At 33.6% G+C, this 24,424-nt stretch overlaps 1 protein-coding gene across 1 annotated transcript; it reads right to left on the bottom strand.

Moving 5' to 3' along the window:
- Positions 1-22,458: 22,458 nt before the first annotated feature.
- On the bottom strand, positions 22,459-22,842 carry LOC128196672 (putative calcium-transporting ATPase 13, plasma membrane-type). Its single transcript, XM_052878171.1, has one exon. The coding sequence runs from the start codon at positions 22,840-22,842 to the stop codon at positions 22,459-22,461; it is 384 nt and encodes a 127-aa protein (XP_052734131.1).
- Between the last annotated feature and the right edge of the window lie 1,582 nt (positions 22,843-24,424).

The raw sequence follows: 24,424 nt of genomic DNA, 5'->3' as shown, positions 1-24,424 counted from the left end.
GCCGATCGGTCGAATACCTGTGAGGTAGAATGGCCAAGCACTTGTGAGGCCGAATGACCGAGTTCTTCATCACTTGATTAAACAAAAACTGTTTGACAAAAGAATTTAAACAACAAAAGTCTATTTCTTAAGAAATTGGAATAAAAACGTGATAGTAACGTTCACCTGAAGTAAAATTTGAGATGAATCGCTTTCCAAGTGTTAGGGCCAATAAGCTCCTTTGGCAAGGTGTCGAGGTTAGCCTGTAGTTGTCTTTGCTTCTTTGTTCTTTTTAGGAGGAATGAAAGGTGTGACTTTTAAGCTGGCGATATAGCATTCTTGCGCTGTCCGTTGATCCGCCCGTACAATACATACAATTCCTCTATGGAGTGGAGACCACAACTCCGAAGGCGTTCAAACAGGGTTGTCCCAATAGGGCATTATACAGGGTATGTGCTTCTACTAATAAGAATCTTATTCTGAGCTCTTTTGCTTCGTCGCCCGTTCCAAGCCGAGTCCTCAAATCTAACTATCCATAAGTATCAAATCTTTCTCTTGAAAAAACCCATTATCTGTTCATTAAATGGGGCTATTAAATCCTCAAACAAATCCATTTTCAAGAATGTTTTCCAATACAGGATGTTGACCGAACTGCCTTGGTCAACCAAGACCTTGTTGATACTGTATCGAGCTATCTCGGCTGTGATGACCATGGGATCATCCTGATCAAGGTCAAGAGCATGAAAGTCAACATCAGCAAAGGCAATAGGTGTTCAGGATTGAGGCTTTATCTCCACCATGTTAACTATTTTCAAATTCTTTCAGTGCTTTTTGTGGGCTGAGGATGACATCTCTCCTCCAACAAAACCTCCAGAAATGGTATCAATACGTCCACGGGCCAAGCGGTCATGTTCATGACTACGACTGCGGCTACAGTAGTGTCTCTGACTTTGGTCTTCCTTCTGATACAACCGTTCGGGGCTTCTTGTTCGGCCGCTGTCCTTTCGCACATATTTTTGGAGGTGGCCCGCTCGAACGAGTCTTTCTATTTCATCTTTTAGTGCTAGACATTCTTCCGTAGTATGGCCACGGTTTAGATGGAAATTGCAGCTTTTTCTCTCGTCAGCGTTCTTGGGAGTTGCCTTCTCACGGAGTGTGAGAATTTGAACATTGAGAGCTTCCTCGAGAACCTCAGCCCTCGGTGCATTGAGTGTTGTATAGTAATTGAACTTGGGTATCCGGATGGAGTCCCTCTAAGGAGGACCTCCCTTTTTGTCATTATAATTGAACAATCGTTTTCCTACCTTTTTGTTCCCGTTTGCAGAAGCTTCTTGCTGTTGTTTTTTCCTCGAGCATCTTATATCTTCAATACGAATAACCTCAGTCACCCTTTCTTAGAGCTCGTCCATAGTTTTAGGAGGCCGTGCGTATAAATTTGCACCAAAGGATCCTAACCTCAAGCAGGAAGGAAAATTGCTGATGATGAAGGTATGATTGATATCTTTGACTAGCCGAGCAGTTTCGTTGTACCTTTTCATAAAGACTTTCAGAGATTCATCCTTCTTTTGCTTGGTACTTACCAATTCCGCGGGCGTTAGCTCTTGTATTCGATTGGATGAATATTATCTCCGAAAAAGGGATTGCACAGTGGCAAATCAATCCACTGTATTTGGGGGAAGGGTGTTATACCACGCCAATGCCTCTCCCTTGAGTGATAATGAAAAGGCTCTGAACATAAGTGGGTCACTGCTCGTGTAAAATGCCATTGCGTTAACAAATGTTCTGATGTGATCATCCGGGTCTGTTGAGCCATCATACTTATCCACTGCGGGAGGAGTTCTTTCCGGCATAGGAGTTTGCATGATTGTCGTTGTGAATGACAATAGAGCGATCGGTTTTACGGTTTGCAGAGGTCTCGGTTCTCGGCTGTTCCGGTTTCCGTTGGGGTTATCGTTTGGATTTTCATTCGTGTTCCCGTTCGGATTATCGTTCGGGTTGCCATTCGGGTTGGTATGGTGAGACTGCTCTTCGATATGGCGGGTTCTGATGTTACCAGTGTGATCCCGTTGGGTTGACGATGCCGAGTGTTGCTTGGATTGTTCCCGACGATCTCGTCCGTTTCTCAGCATTGCAATCTCCTCTTCATACTTTCGCTGCATCTCCTGTTGAACCCGTGCCTGTGCTTGCAGTTGTTCTTGCATGGTTCATTCTTGAGTCTGCATCTGCGCTTGCATTTGTGCTATCAGTTCTCTAGTGGTCTACTATTCGTCCATGCTCCTCGTGGTCTCCATTTTGGGCTTCTTCTGTCCGCTCTCGGTCCCACGGTGGGCGCCAAAATGTTTCGGTATCGATTTATAGGACTGAGAGACTAACCTTTACTGACGTGTCTTCCTTGCTTCCGAACGTTTGGATCGCCTGAATCGCCTGTCTTCCTTCGGTCTAAATCACTCGCTCCTCTATGATCGATCAGTCTTCAAGAGGAAGTGCACGGTTGCATTCTTGACAAAGGGGGGAGGTACCAGCACAAGACACTTCGACGCCCAAGTTAGGCGCGTGATTGAAGAGCTTTGGCTCTTAATTGAATACTTAGTGAATGATTATCACTTTTAAGTATTTGAGAATGAGTATGAGTTGAGTATCAATAGAACGTACCTGGCTTTTAGCCTTGGTTTTGTATTTATAGGTTATCACAAGCCTAATAAAATATAAATAAACTTACCTTAAACAAATTTACCTTAAAATTCGCTCGGTTGCTCATAATTAGCTTTATGAATATTTTTAATCAGATAACCTGGTTTGACCTGGTTGACGAGCATTGTGGTCCATCATCATTTAACTTGGTTGACGAGCGCTGTGACCCAACATCATTTATCCTGGTTTGACCTGGTATACGAGCGTTGTGGCCTAACATCATCATGTATCCTGATTTGATATGGATGACGAATGTTGTTACACTATATAGACCGATCGGTCTTGGATGTTAACGCTTTGGCCTAGATATCATATTATACATAATTGTTGAATCGGTTCATTATTCTGTAGATTATACAATAGCTTGCTCATAATGTTAATCCCTCTATTATGATTACTTATCCGTAAAGATAATAAATTCTGAAATATATGCTTTTTTTTCATTATCGTATTTCACTTTGTACGTAATTTGTGTGATATAACATATGCTTAAAGCACAAGAACGAGACTTGGATATATGTTTCAATAATGTTGTTTAATAATTTCAATAATTTTTTTATCTCATCATTATTTTGGTTCTAGCCAAAAAAATACTAAGACTAATCCGCCAGAAGCATCTAGTGTAATTTTGAGCGTATTCTAACAATAATCTCCGAGTCTACGGTGCTAGGAAAAAAATGGATATGGAATACTGTAACATTTTTCTAAAGCAGTCTTATTTCTTGAAATACAATCAAAATGATTTAGAAGTGATTTCATGTGTTCTTTGTTGAAACTAATAAATTATTATAGGATAAAAATATCCACGAAATCTCCACGGAAATTACGAAAAATACCTCCGAAATATTTCTGTACTTTTCAATGTATTGTTATTTCTTCATTTTAAAGGTTTTGATTAATAAATAATATTTTTATGTTCATTACATAGTTAAAGTTGGGATTAGAGCTCTTGGGAATCATACTTTTATTGTCTCATTATTTGTCGTCGACACTTGTTCACTATCGTTATCGTTGCCATGAGGGGTGGTGACGTATCATTGCACTCCACTTGAGTATATATATGTTTTTTTTTTTTTTGGTTTAGCCAAACAGGTTATTTATGTTATGAACCAAAGCAGGACGGGTTTAGCCTTTGTTTTATGGTTTTTTCAACGCTTGGTTTGAAAGCTTCTAAAGATTATCTTGATCATTAAAAAAATGATGGAATCTTTTTTAATATAGTGAAAATTATGTATAAGATTAATCTTTCCTGTTTTGAATATAGAACAAATATGAATTAAGTTCATAATACAAATAAAAAATAATAACAAACTAACTGAAGATAAAAGATAAATATAATATATTTAACACTCCCCTCAAGGTACGAAGGTTTACTAATATAATTAATAAAGACTTAGTGAAAATATATATTTTTGCATTCGAGTGACATCATTTTGTTAATGATTTGTGAAGATGATATAGAAGAGGAAATACCTATCAGAAGACTACCTTTAGCAACAAATCTGGGAGGTTGCTACATATAAATCTCTTCTTGCAAATCGTCATTAAGGAATGCATTGTTGACATGTAGTTGATAAGGAGGTCATTGATGAAGAACAACCATGACTATAAATAAACTAACAAAATTCACCTTTGTCACTAGAGAAAAAACATATATGGACGAGTCAAACACATTGGTGACAGAAAGGAGATCAAAAGAGAAATGTTAACATTTTGGCAAGTGTAGCAATTCGTTAAAAGTAGTAAATGAAAGCTTCAAGTATTGTTTTCCACGGAATTTATGTTTGTTTGTCTAATAACCTTTATTTATCAACATCAACTTAGATAACGATGATGATTGAATTCATTAGTAAAGAACAAACTGTAACCACTAGTACAGTAAAAAGAAACGACAGCGGTTATTTTCGCTTATACGCAGCGGTTCCACAACCGAGACATATACAGGCGAGGCAAAAGGGGTAGGCTTTTTTCCTCGGTTCTGAACTGAGGCCAAAAGGTGTGTGCTTTTGCCTCGGTTCAAATCCAACTGAGGCAGTATAGGGGTTTTTTTTTTTAACCATTCCACAGGTGAGTTGTTAGCCCTTGGCCGCAATCCATCAACGCCCACCGCTCCATCTCACACCACCATCATCAAAGATTCCCAACTACGAAGAACAAAGAACGAGAACGACGCGCTCCCACCATCACCTGCAGAGAATCAATCAAACACCACCACTCCTATAGAGAATCAATCAAATATAAAACAACCCAATATCGAAATAAGAAAAAGGGGACGGAAGGAAGCTTCCTCCTTCACCGCGAATAATAACGGAGAGAAGAAGAAGAAGAACGAGAACAACCACCGTGCCCTTGCGCCGCCGCGTCTCTGTCGTGTCTCCGTCGCGCCATTGATGATCCCTCCGCCACGCCTCCATCGAAACACAGAAAAATGGGAGAAAAGAGAGGAGTGGCGCAACTTCTGTCTCTGTTCGCGAAATTTAACCCTAAACACATGTTATTACCTTATTTATTTTTTAACCAAGGCAATAAGGGTCTACGGTCTCGTTTCTATAAAATACCGATGCCTAAACCCTCTCAAAAATATAAAAAATAAAAATTTCATCTCTTTTATGCCTTGATTCTTTAAACAACTGAGATAATAGACCTTTGCGATAATTACAAAAATGCCACCACGCTAGTTTTAGGCATTGGTTCTTTTTGAACTGAGGCATATACGTTTGTGATAATTACAAAAATGACATCGCACCAATTTTAGGCATCGGTTATTTTTGAACCGAGACATATACGTTTACGATAATTACAAGAATGTTATCGTACCACTTTTTGCTTTGGTTACAACTAAACCAATGTCAAATACGCGAGTTAAAATCCTTTTTTTTTACTAGTGAACAACACAGAAATTTAGAAAATTTGATTAAGACAAAGATGAAACTTCAGTGGAATTGGATTATTAGAGTTGTGTGCCTAAGGGAAACTCTCTGTGTGTGAAAAGGGAGCTTGTGAACTTGGTGCTTGTAGGAGGAAGTGCTCTTTCTTGGTGTGTCTAAGTGGTTGAGTATACCTACAAAGCATAGCCAAGTCCTTCATCCTTTTGTGCGTCAAAAAGAGGTGTCTTTCATCTCTTATATATTAAGAGAGGTAGTTTCTAATCTATATCCCTATTTCTCTATTGTAAATTGTTATTAATTTTTAGTGAAAGGTTAATCACTCTTTTATAGTGATTAACGACTGAAAGTAGAATCTTTTGATTTGAACCAGGATAAAATTCCTTGTGTGATTTTCTCTTATCTCTACATCTCTTGCTTATAAACTGTTTGATAAAAGTTGCGAAAGAAAATCATATTTTTAATAGAATCAATTCACCCCTCCTCTTGGTTATTGTTCTTTATCAGGCTTTTTAAAATGTTCCGCTGCACGATACCAATCTCAACAATGATTTGCAAAAGTAAGATTAATATCTGAAGTATTATTTGATTTGATTAATTTTTGAAATACATTATTATCAAGACCAATTCTTTCCTATATTATTCATTTCTAATTAATTCACAATTAAGAAAAGATTAAAAAATATTATGTGTGTCTATAAGTAAAAAGGAGAGACAGAAAGAACGAAAAAATAAAATAGATACATAGGGAGAGATATGAGGAAAGTATAGAGAAGAATAAGTTCTAGGCTCTACTAACAACATTTACCAAGAAAGAAAACATTGGAGTATTAAAGGTAGCTGTAAAGTTTGGAAGGTATGTCACTTCTTTTTTCTTTATTTAGATATTATATTATGGCTTAATATTATACGCACTTTTTCTTATGCTTAAATTTGACATTTTCTTTTAGGATCATTATTTTTATTATTTACAAATGTATTGTTTTAAAAAAAAAAATGTCTTTCCTCATGTCTTTTAGTGTTGGTTCAATTCTGTGACACCCATTTTCAAATTTCTTTTTTTGTAAAATGATGTAAAAAATTAAATAAAAATTTCAAAAGTAAAAAACATTTTCTTTTTTTATTTTGGCATCCGCGTGAGTCCAACACTTGTTATTTTAATTTTTTTTCTCAATCATGGCAATAATACAAAAAATATCCAAAATCTTAAAAAAATTAAAAACATCATTTTTAAAAAGTAATCTTTTATAAAGAACTATGTAACAATGATTTGTCATTCTTAATGAGAATAGGTAGGAGATAGGTCAATTCTTGTGGGACCATAAAACAAAATTATATTTTTGTTTCTTTATAATATTATTTTTGGAGAAGGTAAATCCTTGTCGTAATCACATCAACTTTGTACATTTAGTTAAAGGTTTATCCTTTAGGCATGCGTAATAGGGTGTTAATACCTTTCTTACATGTAACTGATTCCCGAACCCAAAATCCAGTTTTCGTAGTTCATCTCTTATTTTATGGTTTTCCATGGTCTTTCTAGGATAAACTATGGTGGCGATTCCAAAACCTCTTTTTTAAACTCGTTCTTTTATGGTTCGTCGTCCTCTTGCAATCTCGGTTGCGACACATTCAAATCATGGTAGTTCTAATTCCTTAAGAACTAGTTGTAAACTTATATGCCAATCATTATTTCCTTAGTTTAATTAACATTTAATTGAAATCATGGTATACTAGTTATAATTCCTGTGTTTCCCATCTCTCCCTTATGAAGGCAAAGAGTTGACTTGCTTTTGATGGTTTTCTTCCAATACCCAACTGGGCAATGTGCAGGAAATTTAAAGGTGAGTATAACCACTGATCTTAAGCTCTAGTTTCTGCATACATGGTTTTAGAATTTATGAAGATGCAATGGTGTATTGCATTAAACTATAACTTCATACCTTACCTCAAAATATATTATTTATAACTTGTCTGGGATTAAATACAGTTTGAAAAAAAAAAAACTGAGAAAATTGATTAGTGATGATATCAATGAATGATCAGTATGAAAATTGGGGAACATTGCTACTGTTTCGAAAGTAAGAGTTGAAGAAGAAAATGTAAAGTATGAGACCTCTCATCCTTGATCTCTTCAACTGTCCTCATATTCAAGCCTTGCTCTTCCTTTAGAATGTATTTGACGAAGGTTGAGTCTAGCCAATGAGCTATGGAACACCTTTTTGATACCTTAGCTTAAATTACAAACACAGTCATAACTTTTTTGGGTTAATTACTCCAGTGGGCTATGCTACTTATGAAGATAAATTACTTGGATTATGTTCTGCTACAATGCATTAATTCCAAGCAATATTTTCAAGTGACAGAGGTATACAACTTCTCCAGGATGATTTTGTTTCAGATGAAAATAATATATTCTAATATTATAAAATAGATATCAATATCCGTTAGGTTATTAATAAAGTAACAATCATATTTATTTATTTATTTATATTTTATACTTGTTAAAATATATGTAAATATAATAATAATATAATAAATTTAATCATATAATTTATAGCTATTTTTTATTTAATTTTTCTGCTCATTGCTTCTTGTAAAAAATGGAGTGTTGGCCATAGTTTAAATTTTACCATGCTTCTATCAAAATTATGTCTTCCTTCCCTGAGAACAATGATAATTACTTCAGAATTTTCGAATTGAAATTTGAAGTCCATGATTAATTTTATATTCATCTTATTCTATTTCTTTTATAATTAACTTCAACATTAATTATTATCTGTTCTTTGACTTGTGTAGGTATTGTGCAATATCCAAGTTTTTGCTAAAGCTATGCCATCTCTCTTTGTTCCATACTATCTAGAGGTGTCATTTGAGCCCCTGGCCCATGAGTTGACCCTAACCCCTTCTAAAATCAAGCCCCAATTTTTTAGCCCCCTTAATAGGGGGCTTTTTAAAAGCCCCAACCCCTAAAGCCCCACATAAAGTGGGTTGGGGTAGGGTTAGGATGGGGCTAGCCCCCAAACTAAATTAATTCACTTATAATGTTTTTTTAGTTATTTCTTTTATTTACTTTACAAGTTCAATAATTTTCAAAATTTACATGCTATTTAATATCTTTTTAATTAAATATAAATGTATAAATATTGATTTTATAAAAACTTATTTAAAATAACTTTTTAATTATAAGTATATTTTAAATATATAATTTTATTATTTTGGAAAGTTAAAAAAGAAAATTTTTATTATTATTTTTATTTAAAAGAAAATGAAAAAAATTTCAAAAAAGAAATTATAAAAGTAACACAGTTGAAAATTTGATTTTTCAATAATCGAATTCTGATATCTATATAAATATTTGAAATATTAATTATGGATAGATTTTAAATTCAAATCTACTGATTGGATGAATTTTTAATATCGGTGTAAAATTTTTATTTTTTATAGTTTGTCATATAAAATTCTTTTGTTGAATGTTTTGTATAGATATATATACATTAAAAAATTAAACCACAAACTTTGTAAAGTTTAAAATTAATTTCACGTAATAAAATAACTAACTTTTTAGTGAAAATCCTTGTTAGGCAAAATTCTTATGAATATCATATATGTTAGTATACAAGATCTAGATGTAATCCCAGTGGTTATAAAATCATATTTTTTTTCTAACCTTTTAGATTAAATTAATATTTTAAAATCATACTTATCTTTATCCAACAAAGATCGTTTTTATTGAATTATTTATCATAATTGAGCCGATTGTAATAAAAAATAATTAAATAATAGATACAATATTTTTAAATAAATATAATATTATAATTTATAATACTAAAATTAAAATTATTATTGTATTTAATTATTAACATATAAAATAAATAAAAATTATAATAATTATAATAATAAATAAATTACATCAATGTCTCTTAATAAGAAACTAATAAAAAAGACAAATGAATATAATATAAAATATATGAAAAAGACATAAAAATATATAAATTGATGTAAATGACTAAATTATACGTTTCATAAATTTTTTTTAAAAGAATTATATAACTTTGTAAATAATAAATATTAATTTTATTAAATTTGGAAAATTAAAAAAGTTAAAAAGTTATTAAGTCAAAATTTTAACATGTTCACACCAATTAAAAATAATGTAATTTTGATCACAAATCTTAATCGAATGATATTGATTTAACCTAGTGACAAAATAGATTATCATCTATAAATAAATTCGTTAGTCCATCAAAATTTTACAAATTAAATCAAATTTTTTAACTTTTAAACCTATTTTATGTGGATATCTCTAAACCGTCAAATTTACAAACCAAAATTAAGAAACCAAAATTAAGATGAAAAAATTATCAAAACAAAATTTGGAAATTAAGGAATAATTGTATAAAAGCATTATTATTAAACTAATTAATATAGAAACAGTTATGAAGTAGAAAATTAATTTTATTGGTAAAAAAATATAATTATACATGAATCAATTATGGTTATAAGTTATTACTAACAAAGACAAAATGAAAGCTGGATAAAAAATACAAATGATTTGTGATTACTTGTATGATGATATTATGTTTCTGGACTTAAATTTTGTAAAAAAGAAAGCCCATGGGCTGGCCCTGGCCTATAGGGCTTTAGGGGTTTTTAGCCCTGTGAGCTTTTTTAATAAAGAGTTATTTTGGCCCTGTGGACTTTTTTGGCCCCAACCCACATGGGTTAGGGCCAAATCTTATTAAAAGGGCTCATTTGACAGCTCTAATACTATCAAGATTCTTTCATATGCTCTTCAGATTCCTATGAGATAAAGACACTAGAACCAACTAGCTTCTTTTATTTTAATTGTTTAGGAACTTGTAGAAACTTGGCTACAATTTAGTATTGTATAGGTGTTAATGTAATATTTGGATTGAATATATAGTTTTATGTACAAATAATGTATTAAATATTATTGGACAAGTTATTGTATGAAATGAATTTCACTTTGTTTGTTCAATTGGATTTATTGATTTTCAGGTAAATTGATTGTAGATTAATTGGATGAGATGATAAACTAGGAGAATTGATTGTAAATTTATTTGATGTCAAATATAAGCACGTAATTTTTTTTTAGAAAAAACAAGTTTTTATAAGATACATACCAATGTATGTCATAATACACACTGGACGCATTATGACAGGTACAAAAGTACATCATAATATACTGAACCTATTATGACATAAATTTCTACTTTCATAAAGTGACAAACCTATTATATCGCTCATAACTATGTCTCTAATAACTATGTCATAAAAGATTATTTTTGTACGTCATAAAATGTAATTTTTGCACTTGTGCATCCTTACTACTAATGCATTTGAATGAAGTCTGGTTGCGTGGATATGGGCACAACTAAATCTCTCAAACTACAATAAAAGTGTGAATGGTAGGATATATTATAAGAAATATAGAAATATAAACCATAACACCTACCTTTATCTGGATATCACTTTTTGTATAATTCCTTACCTTTAAGTATGTTTCTTTTTCGTTTTCAATATTTTATTTATTTATTTATCTCTTTTTTCAATTTTTTAATCTTATTGGTAGCTATAATTAATATTCTGTCTTTTTCCTTTCTATTCTTTTTACTTTCTTAGTCATTGCCTAATCTACCTATGCAGTTTATCACTTTTCTTTTGCTTATTAAGTTTGATACGTTCCTTCATTTTTTTTTGCTGCTTTATGTATTTATTTACAGTTGTGGTTTAGAATAAAGGCTCTAATTGTTTTTCATTCTAACATTTCAATTATCCATATTTATAATTCTCCATTTAAATTATGTTAAGTGTATTTTTTTTTTTGGACGTTAAGACTCAAATGTATAAATTATATGTACTTAATTAGATTGCTTGTATTTAAATAATATAAAATAAGGGGATTTGATTTCAGGTCAGCCCTTAAATAAATAAAAAATTGAGTAATTAGTCACTGCTAAAAAGTTTTATTAAATATGGCATAAGATTCTATATAATATCAATAAAAAGAAATTAAATCTGTCATAATTTACCTTCAATAAAACTGATCACAAACTTGACAACAGTTTTTCGGCATCTGTATATAATTAAGAGCAATAACAAGATTATCCTCAAGGTTAAGTTTGAATTTAATGGAGTCAAAACACACTTTCAACAATTTAGCTTTATGGAACTTAATACAAAAGGAAAAAAGGATACGAAAGTCATATGGAAGTGTGTCATTTGAAGTGTCTAGAAGCAAAGAAATAGAATTTTATTTATGGATGAAAGGGTAGAGACAAAACAGGTGTTTGTTTTTAAACTCTAATGTGAAGTCAAAAGTCATGTTCAAAATATTTATAAATTATAAGTTCTAAAACTAGTTAATCTAAATAATTGCATGAGAAAAAGAAAACGGGCCAAAGTGCATAGTAGAAGAAAACTGCTGGAAGAAACTTGAAGCCGCGGCAATGGTCTATAAGAGGAAAGAAGGTTACATAATATACGTTTTAGCCTATATTTTACATTACATCATTTGCACCCTAAATAAGATAGTAAAAGAAAATTAAACTTGATAAAATGAGTTCTAATAGATTAAATAAGGTTATATATATATATATATATATATATATATATATATATATATATATATATATATATATATATATATATATATATATATATATTAAGAAAAGTAGCTGCATTACTTTCAATAAATACACTAAATAAATAATGAAGTAATTGTGGTGGTTGAATAGTTAACATATTAATATGTGAGGGAAAACTAAAAAAAAATATTAATAATGTATTGTAAAATGAAAATTTCAGTTACTTTAGGTGATAAAGTGAAAATGTTAAAATTGAAGTTTAGGAGAAAAACAGTTATAATAGTATATTAGAAAATAAGTATATTACTTGTTTTGAGATAAATTGGAAAAGCTAGATAATTTGGGAGGAATCAGTAAATTTTGTTTATTGAAAAACATGGTGCAGTGTAGCCCGCTATCAGTCAGCTTATTGGAACTAACATTTTTCTGTTTCTTTGCTTTCTACACGGTAATTTTTTTTGTGTGTGTTGTTTTCTCATCCTTGCTAATGGTATCTTGAAAACACACATGGTTTGGTAATCTTTTGTATGTGTTTTATTCAACATGTCTGGTGTTTAATTTTTCTTGCTAAATTATTTCCAAATTAATGATATTTTTTTTCATTCTACTTAGATTGTTTTTTAGATTTATATGTATGTATTTTGGTTTCTGATTCATGTCTTTGGTTGGAGTTTCCTAGTTTTCTCCAAGAAGTTTGCTAGGTTAATATAGGTTTCCATGTTAGTTGCTTTGCTTCGTATAGATTTGGATTTAATTCTTTATGCATATTCATCAAAAACAAAATATCATAAGATAACTGCCATAACCCCATTTCTTCAGATTTTTCTCTCAACTAGATTCACATTCTTTCTTCCATTGAATTGAGAAACCACAACAACATATTTTGTGATTTAAAGTTAGAAATGTCTGTGTGTGTTTATGTTTGATGAATTTTCCTTTGAAATATTTAGATGCAGTGGAGTGCGATCTTTTTGTGGGAGATTGGGTGCCAGACCTAAATGGTTCAAGGTACAACAATGAGAGTTGTCGTGTGATTGAAGATCATCATATCTGCATGATGAATAAGGATGATAAAATATTTTGGAATGTAGTGTATAAATAAGATGAAGAACAACATAAATGGATTTGTACTTATAGGAACTTTAGACATTATTGTTAATGTTAAAAGCTTTTGTTTAGATATTATTAGAGGGTTAGACATTATTTTATATTAGTAAAGCTTGTTATAAGGTTATATATATTTTTTTCTAATATAGTTTGATTTTACAATGTTTGGATTTCTAAGAGTGTTAAATTTAAATAAATAACATTTTATGTTAATTACTTGCTACTCTTAATGATATATTATAAATTCTCTTCATTTTTATTAGTTTAATAATTATTTCAATGAGAAATTTTAATAAGTTTAAGATTATATAACTATAACAAAATAATTAGTTTGAGCAAAGTTATAAAAAAAGATTACATATGAATTTGATTTATAGGTTACATAAGAATTTATCCATAAGTAATTACATAAGGATTTATCTGTAAGTAATTCACTTCAAAAATCTGCAATTTTAGTAAGGGTTATTTTTTATGTTAACGAAACTTTTAAACCCCGAAAAATACATTTTCTCCAGTTACAAAAACCACTGAAAAAATCAGTGTCACAAAATTACCGGCGATTTTCTAAAAAATCACCCCTATTTTCAGGGGTTTTTGGAACTGCCAGAATTAACCGGGGTTCTGTGGAACCGTCCCTATTTCCAGGGCTTTCTGGAAAACCGCCAGTAATTACCAGAGATTTTCCAAAACCACCAGAAAATTGTTGTTTTAAATATATATTTACATTTAACATTAAATCAATTTACAATAATTTTTTCTGTATTATGATCTCATTCAATGAATTTATAATCAATATACCCTTTTAATAAACATATTCAATTAAATAAACAAAATAAAATTCATTTCATACATTAAATTGTGTAATAATATTAAATACATTATTTGTGCATAAAACTATATATTCAATCCAAAAATTACATTATCCTACATATACTACTAAATTGTAATCAAGTTTCTACAATTGACTAATACTTAAAATAAAAGAAATTAATTTGGTTCTAATGTGTTCCATGTATAGACCTTCCATCCAAGACGAATCAATAAAAATCTGCAAATAAAATAATACAGTTAAAACAATATTGTAATAACACTAGTACAGAAAGGGCTTTTAACGTCTGTTATTTTGGCATTTTAACGTCAGCTCCAGAATCGACGTCTTTGTGGGTGATGTTAATCAAACATCGGACTCAAAAGGTCGGACGTCTTTATAGACGTCTGTTACTGCATTATCCGATGTCTAAAGACTATATAGACGTAAGACATTTGCAGTAACTGACGTCTAAAGGCTCCATAGACGTCGGACATTGCATTAACCGACGTCTACTGCAGCTCGTGTCTTTGGGTAACGTAGTAGCACCATCTTCCTTTGCTAGTTTCTTCATAGAAAAAGGTTGCGTCTTTTGCATCTTTTATGACATTTCAACCCAAAACCGAATATGGGTCCTTGCCTAGTTCCATTGAAACCGCCAATGAAAACGAACGGTGACAATAGAACTAGGCAAGGACCGAAGTTCGGATTTTGGTTGAAACGCTATAAGACATGCAAAAGACGCAAGCTTTTCTTACGAGGAAACTAGCAAAGGGAGAATGCGGTACTACGCTACCCAAATACACGAGAAAAACTCCACCAAAACACAACAAAAACTCATTTTAATCGGTTCAAATGAAAGATAATCAACCAAAGACTAATATAATCGGAATAAAAGTACGTTTAAACGGTTCAAAAGAGAAAAAATGCACCTGGAGAAGCAATGTCACGGAGAGAAAAGGCGAGAAGGAAGACGATGATGGAGTGCTCGTAAGTGCGGGACTGATGTCTAATTTAACAGCAAACTAGACGTCGGTTCCCTAGGGTAACCGACGTCTAATCTGACATAGACATCGGGACCCTCACTAATATGATGTCCAAAACAACTTTTTCGGCGGAAAAAAATAACTTTTCATCTACCTGTCAAATATATACACGTCCATTAGGAGGGTCACCGACGTCTATAATCGAATATAGATATCGGGGTGGCGGGATCAGACGTCTCTAAGGTGGAAAAAAATGACTTTTCATCTACGTGTCAGGCATAGAGACGTCGGTTCGGAGGGGCCCCGGCGTCTATCATATTATAGACGTCGGGCCCCTTCTAATCGATGTCCCTATGCCCACTTATTTACGAAAATGCCACCAATCAATAATTTACGTTGGTTATTTTGGAGTCCGACGTTTACGGGATGACGTTAAAGGCCAATTCTGCACTAATGTAAATAATTAGATAAGTATTTAGTAATTTTTTTAATATCTTATTCCAAAAGTTTCTGCATCAGCATAAACCACAAGAAGAGACAAGAAGCAAATCAACCATAATCTTTAACTTTCGCATCTGCACCACACAGATTATAAAATGAAAAGGAAACAAGACACGTACACATGCTTCCAAGTACATGTATAACACGAAAGTTGCCATAGTATTATTTCATGTCTTACAAGGGAAGCATTTTTGATCCATTTACAACACATAAAAGTAAATGGTGAATGAATAAAACACTAAGTACCAGCTATAATAGCATTGCATAAGGATAAATATTTACTAGACTCTGAATTAAATCATTACTTCTAAGGTTTAATACTATTAACAAAATATTTTTGAATGTCATAAAAATAAATTTATAGAATACTGACCACTTATATCTAGCGCTCCTTGTAATGGATTGTTGTTTAAATCAAGTAACTGGAGATATGGAAGGCCCCTCAGACATAAAAGAAATATGTTACTCAAACTGTTTGAACACAAGTCAAGATGTTGTAAATTGGTTGGCCATTTAAATGTCTCATTCTTTGATAAAAAAAGAAAATTGAAAGCATGAACTTATGATTTATATGCTATCAAATACTAATCACAACTAACCTGAATGCTATCAAAATCACTATGTACAGCATACTAAAATCTCACGGAAAATTCTAAATAGTATGAAAAAAAATGCCAAGTATACTTTACATGTGTTTTCACAAAGGATTAGTTATCCACTGAGAATCAGAGAGGGATATGTACCCTAGCATGCTTATTTAAATAAAGTAATATTGTATGTTGTAAAATTAATATAAAAAAAGTTATTTTGTTTTAAAAACATGTATACAGGAGGTGGCCAATTGCTAGAGGAATCAATAGATTGAAATTAAAAACGTCACATTCTGATAAAAAAATCCAATCAAATTGATGTATAATGATTCAGATAACTTTTAAAATAAGCAGTTATATATTACAAATAGAAAGGAAGAAAAATTACTCATAAGCAAGTGAAAGAGCACAAGAAGCAGTTTCATAGATCATCACAACTCTGTCAGCATATTCACGACTTTTTGCAGAATATGATAAATGCACCTTGCATTATGAGAAAGGCAACATTCATGTGAATTGAAATGACTCATTAGAATCTTTGGATTAGAGCAATTAGAGGGATAATAAGATGGTTATAGAACCAAATGACAGATAAAATAACACTCTTGTTTTCTATACCTGAGATCAAACCTAGGTTCATGTCTTTACCAATGAAGCTAGCTGCCACTATATTAAAAGACCATTGACAACATATGACGCAGTTATCAGGTTCAGAAACATATGTTGGATCCATCACATTCAAGAAACTAAAACTATAGTCTTCAAATATAAAGACTAAAGTTGACTTTGTAAGATTAAAAAATGTAATTCAATTTTCATGTTTCTAATAATTTATCAAAGTACAAGACAATTGATACAAAATGAGATATAAAACAGAACTTGAAATACAAAATATATGTGACCTCAAAAAGCTGGTTTACAATTGGCAAAGGAAATAATTTTTGTACTTATTCTAGGTCTAATAGGTAATTAAATAGGTAGAAAGGACATGAAAAGAGGATGCATATATAAATGGTGTTGGTGTTGGAAGTTGGAAGTAGGGGAGAATTGAAGAAAATTAACAAGAGTGGTTGAAGAAAATTAATAAGATAAGTATGAAATCAATTATTAAACTAATAGTTATATTATATAGAGTTACATCCAACCACATTTGCAATGAAAACAATGATGAACTTTTCAATAAAACAGTCTATGAAAACTTATTCGTGCAGACAAAGTAAAAGTTCTAGTTCAAGACAGATTTTACATAAACTTTTCTATCTTCAATTAATTATTCTCAACTCATTACACTTCTAACATCAATTCCCAAAGAATAAAAAATCATAAAAAAGAAATAATACCCAGACTAAATCTCCTAATAAACACTTGGACTTCTACCAACATAGCATCTAAGGTTTATGTTAGGTTCGTGGGTTGGAAACCTAACTATAACCGTAGGTAGAAACAGTAAAGAAAGAATAGGTACTATTATTGACAGCAATAGAATTCTCTTTACAAAGAATGATTGGGAGCATAACCTCCCTCTTCTGGTCAAGGTTCAGACTTTACAAAAGAATACTCAAAAACTCCTCTCTACCTGACCCCCCTTGCCTGCAACCCACTTTTAATTAACCAACAACAATTACTTCCTAACCTGTTAAAACCGTTTGACTCTCGCTCCTCCCCTTTCTATCGATCGGTGGCCCTCGGTTCCTCCTTTCTACCGTTCGGTTCCCTACCTTTATATCGTTTGGCTTCTATCTTAAGCCCATTATATCCTATCACCCTATATCCTATTAGTTTATCTTATACCTTAGGACAAAGTAGTAATTAAAATTAAAGCATGCATCTTCATACAATATCTGTTTAAGATATTACCATTCTACAATACTCAGATAAAGGTTCACTGACAGAAAATCAGCATTTTAACAGTTATTCTATTAGTTATCTTTTATTTATTATAAATAAGAATACTAAATGTTACTATGGATCTATATCTAACCGATCGGTTAAAGTGGCAAAATAGTTGGATAAGACCGAGCGGTTGACATGCTGAGAAAGCATCTCATAACCGTCTAGTCCCGACAACCTTTGAGCAGGGTTAAGGCGCAATTAATGTCACAACGGCTACTGTTAAGTAGTTAAGGTTTGCATTAATGATAATTAAGAGGTAAATTAATTGGTCAGATTTTTTTAAACTTTATAAATAAGGGTTTAATCTCGAGGTAAACTCACTTTGACTCATAATTTAATTACAAATGACCTACAGAGAAAAATTCTGACTTGAGCGTCGGAGTGTATTTTGCAGGTTACCTCCCTTTACACCGATTGGTTATCTAGAACAAGGAGCAAGGAGGACGTTCAATAGAGACAGGAACTCTTCAGGCAGCTATCCTTGTCCTATTTCAACAAAAACACTAAATATTTAGCCACGCCATACAATCTATGAACTACTATATTTACCAATAACCACAACTCCTAACTTTTATAAACTTTTTAACATATTTAATACTAACTCAAGAATGTATTCGTAAGTAAGTGAAGACGGTAACATATTTTTAGTTAACTAGCTTCTATATACTGGTGAACTTCTAATAGAACTTATGCATCACACTTTTAACAACTTGTAGAAAATATGAGCACACGAGATGCTTTGACAGGTAACAAATAGTTGAATATATTTGACAACAATAGTTGAATAGTATAGAAATAGTGTAGGTACTCAATTGTGGCCCTGAGCATAATCAAGATGGGCGACCTACCACAGCCCAATTTTTGGTGGGCCAAAAAAAGGGTCTACTAAAGAAGATTTAATATTGTAGATAATTAATTGACTTAAAAGAAGATTTGAGTAATATAATACCTGAGGACATTTTTGGATTGCTTTTAGTACTGAGATTTAAAGAAAGCTAGGTGTAGTTGGGAGCTCAAAAACTCCTACTGAAGCCGACTCTCATTTTTTTTACTCTCTGGGAAGAGTAATGAACCAGGTTGGAAATCATCAAAGACTAAAGAAAGGACTTCACGAAGAAGCAAAAATTCAAATGTTTTGCTTGCAGATGATGCATTTCAAGCCAAGGAATTGTTGAAGAAAGATATAGGTTAACCAAATTGCATGAGAGAAAGAAATAAGTAGATAAGAGTATTAGATGGAGAAAGAAAGACATAACGCCTGTTTTGTCAGAAGATAACACAAGATAATAGCAAATCGTGCAGCACTCAATCAAGTAAAAACTGTGAAGAGGCCTAACGAAAGTAAAACCAAATTTTACCTGTGAAAATAAGTCGACCAACCAAGTCAAAAGATTTTCCTCATCATCCCTATGTTTATTTAGTGCTGCTTTGGGTACAATGTTTATCCGTAAATCATAATGAAAAACTAAAATAAAATGAAGAAATCATCGTTAATAATTCTCCAAAAATCAATCTCTAAAAAATAAATACCTTTAACAGGGATTTCTTTTGGAACCAAGGTCGTTGGTTTTACTCCAACAGACTCATGAGCAACACCTTTATCAATAGCAGGGTTACTACACACAGAGATCTACGAAAGTTCAGCGTGACAGAGGCAAAAGCAGAGAGTCAAGCTCGAACGCATTAATCACCAAAATTTAATTTCTGTAATGCCAAATCATTGTAACTAACAGTAAACAAGATCATGAAAAAAAAGGGAAATGAATAGATATTACCTCTTCAAGAACCAACGATGCTGGAATAAGGGCATCTAACAATGTTCTATAACCAGCACTAGCACCTCCATATTTACTTACAGCCAGCAATGGAAGCTTTAAGTGTGATGAGTGCATATTTATGTCCACATTTATGTTTGAAAATTAAAATTTTAATGAAATGATTGTGTTGAAATGGTTGATTTTAAGTGAATTTGTGATGATTGGAATTATTGGATTTGAGAAATAAAGAGACGTAAAAAGTAAGTTTTAGCGTATAAATTATTCTGGGATGTTCTAATGTTTATTTGTGCAGCTGAGAATATAAGTTTTATTGGCCCAAATGGCAATTCAAGGCCCAAAATCAGGTTTTATTTGGAAAATAATGTACAGATGGACCAAACAGACAACTTTTACCCTTGCACCTCCCAATTTCCCTACATACACCCCTCTTCTCTTAAACAGGCCCAATACTAAGCCAAACAGTAACCCTATTCTAAATACACCTCCTAAATTTCCCTACCCATACCCCTCCTAAGCCAGAGTCCACCAGATCATGCCACGTGTCCAAATCCTACCCACACAGACCTAGCCAACCACATGCCGCCACATCAGCCCTAACACATGAGCATCATCTTCCACCTACTGAAAACCTAGCCGCCGTTCCGCTTCCACCGCTGCCGTAACCTCCACGACCACCATTCCCGCTAGTCGCCGCGGATACAGGTCAGGCCGCCACCATCAACCGCGCCGCCGGGCCGCTTCGTCACCGGACAGCTACCACCAAGGCGCGACTTTCTAGCACCATCCACAACCTTGCCGCGCCGCTCCGCCTCCGTCGCGCATCACCATCGCACCTCCATCTTCTTCTTCTCCTCCGTTGACGCAAGCTCTGCACCGCATCATCTGCAACCTCCGTTCATCTTCTTCGCATCTCCATGGCTGTCGCGACACAACGTTTGTCACACGGTACAGTCATCTTCATCTTCACCATTCTCGGAACCAAATCGAGCCACCGCAAACAACCACCACGGTCTCGCCGTCACCACCATGAACCACGAGTGCGCCACCTTCTCGGAACCCAATCGCGACATCTCCTCGCGGGACACCTTGCCGTCTCCTCCGAAATCATCTTCATCACGTCGTTCCATCATTCTCGCACCTTGCCACCACGATTCACGCTCCTCACCGTGAAGCTGCCGCGCACTGCTTCTCTAAAATCGCGCCTCGACATTTCAGGCCGCCGCCACTATCGTCCTTCCGCTGTCAACCTTCAAGCCACCACAACGCTTCAATGGACCACCACCTGCACTCAGAAAAACTACACAGCAAAACCCAAAACAGAAATCGCCACTGCAACCACCGAGGCAGCTCCACAATCTCGAGCCTCTCCTCTTTTCCTCACGGCACGTAGACGGCAAAAGGGGAAGAGCCTTTCCCCAAATCTGAAACCCTAATTGGGGAAGGAAGAGAGCAACCACGTGGCGAGCTCCCATTGGGCGCGTCCTTTCTCTGGTCAAAAGCTGGTCAACAGGGGTTCTGGTGCAAATATGGAGAATTCTGAGGGGCTAAAGTGCAGATAGAGGAAGTTGCAGGATATTTGTGCAATTTTGGAAAGTCAGAAAAAGCTAAAAGATAAAATTCAGTTGTTAAATTAATTTAATTTGTGAATATCAACAGAAAATATCTTCCAAATAATGTTATAATTATCTAAATCTTTTAGTTATTTGGAAGATATGAGATAAAAAATTCTATCAACTGAATATTCAGAGTCCAAGCCCAATCAAGCCTGTTTAAAGAGACCTAGGGGACTTCACTTCATTAATTCATTCCACTACAGGAAAACTGTAATTTTCCGAAGGAATAATACCGACGGCCTCTGTGGCCTTCGGTAAAGTTGACTTACCGAAGGATGTTCCGACGGTCATGTAAGTAGTTGATTACCGAAGGCTTTTTAAGGTTACAGAAGGCTGCATAGGCCGTCGGTATATTGATCGACCTAATGAAATGAAAATTTGGGATTTCCCTCTCTATTCTCCCAATTTTTGTTTCCGCAGAACCTCTCCCCCAAATTTCTCTCTCTCACTTCAGAACTACAGTTTAACCCCTTTGTTGCTGCAATTGGTGTGTCGACGTTAGGATAGTGACGGTAAGGAGGGTAGTGGTTGATGAAATTAATTGTTCCGAGGGGGTTGGTCAAGGGTGGTGGTTGGTGTTGCGAGTTGATGACAGTGTTCTGGCGACCTCACCACGGTGTGCTCTAAAGTTAAAGGAACTTGGTCGACGGACTTGGAGGGGCCACTGTGGGTTTCTGTCGCTGTCGTGCTCTACAAAGGTTGCCATCGTCTAGGGCTATCTTGGTTGAGGTAAGTTGTGCGTTTAAAAATTCATTCTGAGTTTACTTGTTGTTCAATCTGTTTGATGTTCTTGTGGCAGCACTGTGTGATGTTGTTTGTTCGAGAAAGTTTTTTATTTTGTAATTGAAATGAGGGTAAGGCATTGGCCTGGCAGTGACAAGGTTCAAATAACCTTAGCCGTAGTTTAGGGAAAATAAAAGCAACCGGTGAAGATTGAGTAGGTGAAGATTATAACTTAGTGGTTTGTACTAATTTTTCTTGTGAACAAGTGGGTTACACTTCACCAGCACACCAATTGTCTAAGACAAAGCTGGAATGCTAACACAAACACCCCATTGCTCCCAAGTCAATCTCTCAGTATTGGGTATCTTTTTCAGAAACTCAACCTTCACTAGCTGAAGAACAACAGTTAGGCTCACAATTACAATGAACAACCTATTCTTACCAACTCCCTTAATTATGTTCTTGTTCTCCAGTTCCCTTGCATTTAACTCATTGAACACTTGGCAGAGGACAAAAGAATTTAAGATAATCGTGTTCTTGACCTTGTTAGTAACATGAAAGATTGATCTTCCCCTCAATTCTAAAACCAGTTGTACCATAACCTGGTACAATGCCTGTGAAATCAGGTTCCTCCACATAAGTGTAGTTATCAGTGGCTCAACTCTACCTACAGGTGGCATCTTCATGAGATCATCAGTAGGTTCCTCGGTGGCTAAAGCCAAAGCTCTCCTTTTCCACTTCAGTGCCTTCTATTCCCTTGGAAAGTCCAATATCTACATGTTTTAGAGCAGGTGCGTCATTTGTGGCATCACCTGTGATTGGCACCACATTACCCTTCTGCTTTAAACATTGAACCATCAGAAGCTTGTTAAATGGAGATGATCTGGCCATGACCCTGATTCTGTTAATCTTATCCATTCTTTCCTCATGTACTGAGATTGTAAAGTATTTCAGAATCAAGAGTGTTATAAAATGAATAAAATTTTGTCCTTTTAAAAGAATTTAAAAAACCAAAGTGGTTACTAACTAAGATAATTGATTCTGTACTTTTTATTTGTCAATAATTATTTCAATTATTTGTGACTTAGATGTAGACATAGATGTAGACATATAGTAGTATAACAACTTTTGAATATGTACTTTAGAATAAAAAATAATTCCTCATGTCTTTCTCCATTTTAATCACACAACTTGTAACCATATTCATATACTACTCTATCATTATGCAATATTGATCCCCATGTAAATAAACTCAGAAACTTGTGGTATTACACATTTTTCATTTTCTTCTCCTCAACCAAAAAAACTTTGATTTCAATCTGTCTCCAAAATTCAAGTTTAGAATTCTTTTTATTTTCTTGATTACTCGATCAAGAGAATGCCATCCTTAAAATCCATGAACTTGAATAAAGCCTTCTATATATCCCTGTAAACACATCCAGGACTATATATTGAACAAGGATTTAATATTGAGTCATGGTGTAAACCTATGGTTACAGGAAAGTCCTCAGTTTTGCCTTCACGGGTTTTCATGCTAGTAATTACCCTATCATATGTCTGCTTTTAGAAGGATAAAAAGCCTTACGTCCGTCTTTTTCTTTACCTCTGTACTTTTTATCAACCCCCACAGAAGATAAACACTATTAAGAAATAAGAATAGCTTTACTTTAAATTTGAGTGTAAAATATAATGGCAGGCTTTTTTATAGAACACGTTACAATTATTAGTGCTATTTGAGGTGGATGTACAAAAGTAAGACAGACCCTCTGTTAACAATAAGAATGAATAGACAGTAAAAACCTGCATGACATTTAAATCTTTGACAGCAATATACTTTAAACCGTTTCTAGGAAAAACTGCTGACAAGCAATGGATTATAAGGAAATTAGAACTGCTTACTGGCTTGTCCACAGTTTATATCAAGGAATTATATATCAGTACTTCTAAAGAAAGGATATACACCGACACAAAGACAGAAGATTAAAGAAGAAATGTCGTGATCCCACAAGGAAGAATAATCCATCTTTTGGATTAGAGCACAGGAAGCAAACATGGTGTGTTGGTCTGGTTGTGCCATGTGTGAAATTCATGTGTTTGTTAAACAAGGTCGCCGCTCTGTTTAGTGACAGTCAGAGCCCAAAACTGCACATCTTGGAAGTTTTGGAATTGTAACAATGATAAGCTAATTAAGTACAGTGACCATGTCCGTATTGAGTTTAGTGACAATAATTCCAATAGAAATAAAAGAATAGTATGTGAATA

The sequence above is a fragment of the Vigna angularis genome, chromosome 5 (assembly GCF_016808095.1).
Source record: "Vigna angularis cultivar LongXiaoDou No.4 chromosome 5, ASM1680809v1, whole genome shotgun sequence".
NCBI classification, from domain to species: domain Eukaryota; kingdom Viridiplantae; phylum Streptophyta; class Magnoliopsida; order Fabales; family Fabaceae; genus Vigna; species Vigna angularis.
Note: the sequence above shows the minus strand (reverse complement) of the source record. Positions and strands in the feature narration are given on the sequence as shown.